This window comes from Medicago sativa, chromosome 1 (assembly GCF_051527215.1).
Source record: "Medicago sativa cultivar Bolivia chromosome 1, Bolivia_mono, whole genome shotgun sequence".
In the NCBI taxonomy this organism is placed as follows: Eukaryota; Viridiplantae; Streptophyta; class Magnoliopsida; order Fabales; family Fabaceae; genus Medicago; species Medicago sativa.
Genome location: NC_140749.1, coordinates 74,990,109 through 74,997,669, shown reverse-complemented (window position 1 = coordinate 74,997,669; position 7,561 = coordinate 74,990,109). Strand labels below are relative to the sequence as shown.

General features: G+C 37.5%; 2 protein-coding genes across 2 annotated transcripts; one reads left to right on the top strand and one right to left on the bottom strand.

Annotated features, from left to right (window-relative positions):
* Positions 1–4,294: 4,294 nt before the first annotated feature.
* Positions 4,295–4,804, bottom strand: LOC146957395 (uncharacterized). Its single transcript, XM_085725343.1, has one exon. The coding sequence runs from the start codon at positions 4,683–4,685 to the stop codon at positions 4,461–4,463; it is 225 nt and encodes a 74-aa protein (XP_085581469.1). The 5' UTR covers positions 4,686–4,804; the 3' UTR covers positions 4,295–4,460.
* A 506-nt stretch (positions 4,805–5,310) lies between these two features.
* On the top strand, positions 5,311–6,693 carry LOC146957394 (uncharacterized). Its single transcript, XM_085750455.1, has 2 exons — positions 5,311–5,319; positions 5,833–6,693. The coding sequence occupies exons 1-2, from the start codon at positions 5,311–5,313 to the stop codon at positions 6,691–6,693; spliced, it is 870 nt and encodes a 289-aa protein (XP_085606581.1).
* The last annotated feature ends 868 nt before the right edge of the window (positions 6,694–7,561 follow it).

Below are 7,561 nucleotides of genomic sequence, written 5' to 3'. Positions count from 1 at the left end.
CAAGGTGAATCAACCCTCAAAACCTAGTGTTTGTTCCAAAGAGACAAACTCTATACAAACCCTAGTTTTGTTGTTGCCTTTCTAAACCCTTGTTTCAACCCCCTCTATCTCAAGGTTTTCACTGATACAATGCCTATATTTATAGTAAAAGTAACTCCCATAAAATTGTACCAAATCTGGCCCAAAAAATACGTTTCTGAAAAATAACAGCACGCAAAATCGGCCGCCGATTTTTACAGCAGCAACAGCTTCCAACATGCGTCCAAAATCGGGCCCCGATTTCCAAAATCGGCCGCAGATTTTCCCAGTTCCAACAAACATGATTTTGGGCTCCAAACTCCAATTTTGAGTCACTTTCACAACAATCTCCACCTTGACTCCAAATTAGTGATGATGCCCATTTAACATCAACACCTTGCTGCTCTTTCCCTTGTTCCCACTACACCAAGTAGCTCCACAAGTTTGCACCCTAATCCCTTCAGCCATCGGAATGTCTTCCGCCTTCTCGAAGGTACTTGCAGTCCAACTACGCTAGGAATTTTAGGTAGTTCCACAAGCCTTTACCATACTTCTTCAATACGAGACATCTCCCGCTTCCTTGAAGATCTACTTGTTCCCAATCACCCTTGGCTTTTAGAGTAATCCACAAGTATACACCTCAACCCCCTTCAGCCCTCGGAATGTCTTCCGCCTTCTCGAAGGTCCTTGCAGTCTAACTACGCTAGGTATTTTAGGTAGTCCCACAAGCATTCACCATGACATCTTCAACACAGGACATCTCCCGCTTCCTTGAAGGTCTCCTTGCATCCAATCACCCTTGGCCTTCTTTTAGAGTAATCCCGCAAGTCGTGCTATACATTCTTCAACCTTATGAAGAAATCCCTTGCTCACCATAGAGCATAGCACCCAAGGTCCTCCATAGTCGTACCATTACCAGTGTGTTCAACTCCACCTCAACTAGCAAATGCGTACATCCCACTATGTCTTCAACCTTGCAACTCCACCTCAACAGGTAGATCATGAGTATTGTTGCCTCCGCCTCTCCAGACTGATCATGAGTATTCTTACCACCGCCTCTCCAGGCTGATGTTGAGTGTTTAACGTCTCTCCAGACGATCACCGCTCCACTAGGCATCACTCCCAAGATGACCAACATCACCTTCTTCATCCTCCAAACAACACCACACCATCAGAGCACCCGCATCCCCAAGACGCACCTCAATGTTCTCCAAATCACCAATGATTTTGTTGAACTCCACAAGTAGCTCCATGACGGCCTTTAACTTTACCATCCTGAATAAGTAAAGTTGTTGCTTTAGGAATTGCCGACGAGCCAAAGACTTTGTCATATACAAAGATTCCAACTTTGCCCACATTGATGCCGCGGTTGGTTCCTTTGCTACTTCTCTCAAAACTTTATCCCCGAGGCACAAGACAATGGCACTTCTGGCCTTGTCCACCATCTCGGTCTTCTCCGCTCGTGACATGGTGACCGGTAACGCACCTTCACCCTTCAAAGCTTTCTCACACTTTTTCTGTATTAACACCGCTTCCATCTTTACCTTCTATAATCCAAAATCGTTATCTCCGGTAAACTTCTCAATATCCCACTTCGAACCCATGGTACTTGATTATCCTTTGACCTTGGCCCCACGGTGGGCGCCAATTGTTGCGAATTCGACGAAAAACTCACACCAATAACAACTTGATGTGTGGAGCAAGGGATAATTAAGCAACCAAAATCAAAGTGTATGGAACAATTATAATCACAAGCCAAAAGTAGAAAACAACAGCGAGAGAAAAGGAAGAGAGAACACAAAGAATTTGTTGACCCAGTTCGGTCCAAATTGACCTAGTCTGGGGGAGAGAGCAGCCCTCCGTTCCACTATATGATAAGTAACGTTACAAAAGAGATATCAATGGGTTACAAGAATAAGTCTCCCGCCTAATTCTACCCAAATCCCAGCCTCTTCAGGCTGACCAAGAGACTCAATCCTAATAGTGTTTCCCAAGGTGAATCAACCCTCAAAACCTAGTGTTTGTTCCAAAGAGACAAACTCTATACAAACCCTAGTTTTGTTGTTGCCTTTCTAAACCCTTGTTTCAGCCCCCTCTATCTCAAGGTTTTCACTGATACAATGCCTATATTTATAGTAAAAGTAACTCCCATAACATTGTACCAAATCTGGCCCAAAAATTACGTTTCTGAAAAATAACAGCACGCAAAATCGGGCCCCGATTTTCCAAAATCAGACGCCGATTTTTACAGCATCAACAGCTTCCAACATGCGTCCAAAATCGGGCCCCGATTTCCAAAATCGGCCACCGATTTTCCCAGTTCCAGCAAACATGATTTTGGCCTCCAAACTCCAATTTTGAGTCACTTTCACAACATGAACATATATAACTTTGTTCCAATTTCCTCATATATCTATCGGTTTTGTTTCTCAACACATTCAATTAAACTACATACTACTTTGTTTAACCCTATTATATATTAGAAAAAGTCACATAATCCAACGGGGATATGTTGAATAAAAGAAATATGGAATAAAAGAAACATCAACAATCTATTCCAATTTCAAGTAATATTTGACTTTGGATATGTTGAATAAAAGAAACATATTAAGTAGTTTCGTGTATGGAAAAATACTGATTTTTAAATAATATGCAAAGGAGTGAAGGTAAGGAGAATGGAACGGGGAAAAATACATGAAAAGTCTCTTGTTTGGTTTTTTTTTTTTTGTGGTGGTCGGGGTTTGAACCTCGGACCTTGTATATTTTTATGCATTGTCCATACCAACTGAGTTAAGCTCACGAGAACAGTCTCTTGTTTGGTTTGATTTGGTTGAAAAAGAGGTATTCAATTAAATTGGTAGAATATATAGAATACAAGTCAAATTCAACGTCACTAAAACTGAAAAGAATGAATCTGCGAATAAACTCAAAGTGACCAAAATACTCTTGTCTCCGGATATGTAAGGTTGGCGCAAAAGTCAAAGATAACACAACAACCAGACAAAAAACCAAGTAACGTCACACCAAGATGACAAACAAAACAACCTCGCACTCAAGCGGTGAAAGTGATGATAATTAATTATTTGTTCAGAATTCGAGTTTTGCCTACAGTCAGTGGCCGTAGGTAGTCGTTGCTAATATAGCCAACACCCTTCGTAGTTAAGCAAGTTTTGTAGAAATCGTGTTTTGATAATCATATTTTCGTATTCATAGATTAGAGAAAATTTAACAAGTGAATATCAAGAGAAAGTGAGTTGGCGAAGAGGGAAACTTGAGATTTTGGAGCGGATAGGAGATATAAAATTTCACGCTGCAATGACTACAATACACATTAATTACAACAGCCAAATTGTTCATAATCGCAATAGTAGCGGTCATGACTGCAACCACGACTGCAACCACAATATATGTTTTGGTAATTATTATCTTTATTGAAGTTCCTTAGCAAAAAAATAAAAAAGTAACTTATGGAACATTTTATCTGAATACTTTGCACTGTTCTCTACAAAAGAATTAAATTATGTTGTTGGAAGCAAAAGACATGAAGAGAGAATAAACATGAAAGATTATTCATATTAACATTTCTAATTGTGGTTCACAAATGATAATCAATAACTATTACAACAGAGAGGTACGTACAAACAAATTAAAATGGATGGATAAACAGAAAAGATTGTTCCTATATCCTACTGATCAGGTTGAGCTTGCCAGTGAATTTCAGATTCGGAAATACGTTTCTTGTATTGAGCAATGAATGCTGTAGCTCTCATGTCAATGACAGGATCAGCCACCCCCCAACTACCTCTGTCTTCATCACTAGGCCACACTTTGTTATCATATGAAGCATGATCATAATAATACCCTCCTCCTCCTCTTTGTTTGTTACTGCTAGATTTGAATATATTGAAAACTGACCTGAATGATGATGATTTTGATGACTTCCTTTGATTGTTTCCTCCCATTTCACTAGTTAGTTATATATGAAGAAGTGTCCTCATTGTTACAGTCTAGTAGTTGGCTGCGAAGACGTTTTATATCGTGTTTCCACCATATGGCCATTAGGGTATTTGTCTATTAAAATAAAATTACTTCGAATTATGTTGGGAGTGAGAAAAAATCATGAGAGAGAGAAATCATTTGTCTATCCTCTTTGATTCAAAAAAAATCATGATCAACTAATTTTCTTTAGTTTTGCACCCCTTAAATATATCTGATTAATATATCCAAACTTAGGATAAGAAACTAGAAATACTAAAGCGGTTTTGAATGAACATAATTGAAATCGCAAAAGCTAAAAAGCTTTGATATTGCATTGAGTAGGAAGTTAGAAAAATGGTACAAATTGTACAGATGAGTAAATAGTTAATTACATTACATTATACATGAGAGAGAGAGAGAGAGAGAGAGAGAGAGAGAGAGAGAGAGAGAGAGAGAGGTGAAAATCAGAAGCTGCAACCACAACAAAGGTAAAAGAAGCAGAGGGTAAGAACAAGAACAACAGCCTCAAAGGCAGAAACAACCTTAAAAACAACATCTTCAATGAATGAAACAGGCAAAGTAAGTCTGTTCCACCTGAATACTGATGATGATTGCCACAAGAACTTCAACCTCAATACTTCCTTCTTCAGCCTCTTCAACAACGATCTTTTCTTCCCAACAATTGACATTTCGTTTTTCCCTTTGATAAATTACTCAAATAATCAACTTTGCTTTATGTATTTTCCTTGTAGCAACTAAGAGCATGGGTTGGGGTTTATATTAAGGAGAAAAGGAAGGTTCCACGTTGCGTTTTGGTTAAGTACTTTTGTTAGTAGTCACGGTTTTTCAATGGGAAAGAGAAAAAGAAAAGAAAATTAGGAATATAGTTGAAAAACAAGTGTTTTATGAATAATAATCCTCATATTATGGTCATGTTTGGTGGTTTGAACTTGATTGAGAAGTTTTCAATTTTTAAGTAGTGGGATTGATTGGGATAGAGTCAAGTCGTGCATGACGTGAGTTGAGTTGGTATGCATATGCGCGTCTTCACCAGTAGCAATACCAGTAGAGTACATTTATTTACGGTTTTTGGCTGTCATTAAATGTCAAGTTTCTTGTAGTGACATTTTAGTCATTTAAATTTAAGGGTCGGTTAATTTAACCACTTGAATTTACGAAGTAGCAATTTAGTCCCTTAAATTGAAAATATCATTCAATTTAGTACCTCTATCAAACAATAAAAGACATAAATAGTTTTTGCTTCATCTAAACAAGCATATACTCATTTAAAACCGTGGTGCAAAATTTAAGAAAATGACTATAGTGATTGATATCTTTCAATTTAAGGGTCTAAATTGATATTTCGTAAGAGGTACTTGAATTCTAGGAAGAAGTTCCCCGCTTAGGATTCTCCAATGCAATAGTGTGAAAGGTCCTATTTGTTTGCAAGTTGATTCTCTAACATTCAACCAATTGATTAATTATTCTTCAGCATTGACTGCCAGCAGTTCTAGCTTTACTTTGGCACTTTAATAGAATATACCAAATGTCCATAAGGTACGTGAAGCTTAAAAAAAATTATCTATAAGAAAAGATATATAGAATTTACTTAGCAAATCATAATTGATAGAGGACAATTGGCCAAAATATAAAAACAAATCCATACGGAAAATAATACTTTACAGAAACAATCGTGTATTCTATTGAAAGCATGTACTCTTTTTTCCTATGAAACAAGAACAGAATTATGCAACAACAAAATATCTCAAATAATCTTATTTAATCATCTTGTAATTAATTATAATACTTTGAAGATTTGATAAATATTAAATTCAGGTATTAAGATCTTACAAAGGACAAGAAAGCAATAGTAAGAGTACTTTTGAAAAGGTCCATCGTCAGGTGCCGTGTACAAATCTCTGTCGCTGGTGTGGTCTGGAAGCTAAAACGGATTGGCATGCTTTTATTGGGTGTACAATTGCTAAGGAAAGCTGGTCTTTTGCGGGACGTTCAGAGTTGCTGCTTTCTAGGCAGCATCGTTTTAATACTTTGCATGAGTTAGTATTTGATATTTGCAGCCGTGAGAGTGCAGATGCAGCAGGCCGGGTTGCAGTTCTGTTATGGCAGATTTGGTCAGCCAGAAATGATGTTGTGTGGAATGATACTCGTGAGACTTCAATTACAATTGGTGGATTGGCAGTGAATGGTTGGCAACAATGGAATCAGGTGCAGACTATGCGGGAGTCTAGCCATCCTACAATTGTGCCTCTGCAATCTAACAACAGTTGGGAGCCGCCGGGTTCCGGATTGCTGAAATATAACGTCGACACGGCAGTACACCAGACTGGAGGTGCTTATTCCATAGGGTGTTGTTTCCGGAATTCTGAGGGGCGGTTTGTCAATTCTCAATCAGCGTGGAAGGTTGCAAATTTGACAGTTCTCGAAGGGGAAGCTTGGGCTCTGCAGCATGCTATTCAGGTAGCCATTGACAAAGATTGGCATAGAGTAATTTTTGAATCGGATTCAAATACGCTTGTGGATTGTATCTCTTCCCCAACACGTGGCAGATCCGAGTTTCATGCATTAGTTTCTCTTATTGAGTCTATTTTAGTTTTACATCCTAACTTTGAGGTAAAGTTTGTTAGGCGACAAGCGAACATGGCTGCTCACACTCTTGCTAGGGCGGCCTGTTCTTAGGCTAGTCACCGTATCTTTGAGATTTGTCCTCCTTGTATTGACTCTATTTTAAATAATGATATGAATTAAGTTTGCTTTGGTAAAAAAAAAAAAAAAAAAAGAGTACTTTTGAAAAAGGTGATTCTTGAGTCTAAAGACTGAAAGCTAAAAATAATCGGTTATGAAACCATCAAAAGGAATTATTTATGATTCTTTCAGAAAAAGTAGAATCTTAGACAAATATAGATGGTTGCAATTCCATCCTGAAACACAAGAGGATGTACAATACTGATTTCACTTTTGTTTTGTATATGGGATCTGAATCCAAAAAAAATGACGAGACAAAACAAAACTCCAAAAATTGCTGGTTATAGTACGTGGATACCTTATGTTTTGAGATTCTATGATGTTTGTTTTACATTGGAGGATACATGTAACGTGTTATGTTGTGAAGATGAATGAATGATGATTAATGAGGTGATGGAAGATAGTTAAAAGAGAGCTTAATCACCACAGATATAAAGGATAAAGGTGGGTTTAATGCAGAATGTTTAAGCTAAGGCTACTCTATTTTATTTCTCACTCATCCAATAATGTTCTTTGTAAAAGAATATATATACCAGTAATCTTTCTGATTTTTTGTATCTTCCATGTTCCATCATCCGCCATAATTGAATGAGTGAATTAATATCTTTCAGTCATTGACTATTCCTTTTGTCACAAGTCACAACAGTATGTTTTATATACAGCCATTAATAATTAATTTAATACAATATGGTTTTCAAGACTCAAGATTCTCATGTTTGAAATATTACCTGAACATATTTTTATAAGTGGTGAACAGATCCTCGTCTTACAAGCTAATTTTGTGTTGGATTAGGCAAAACCC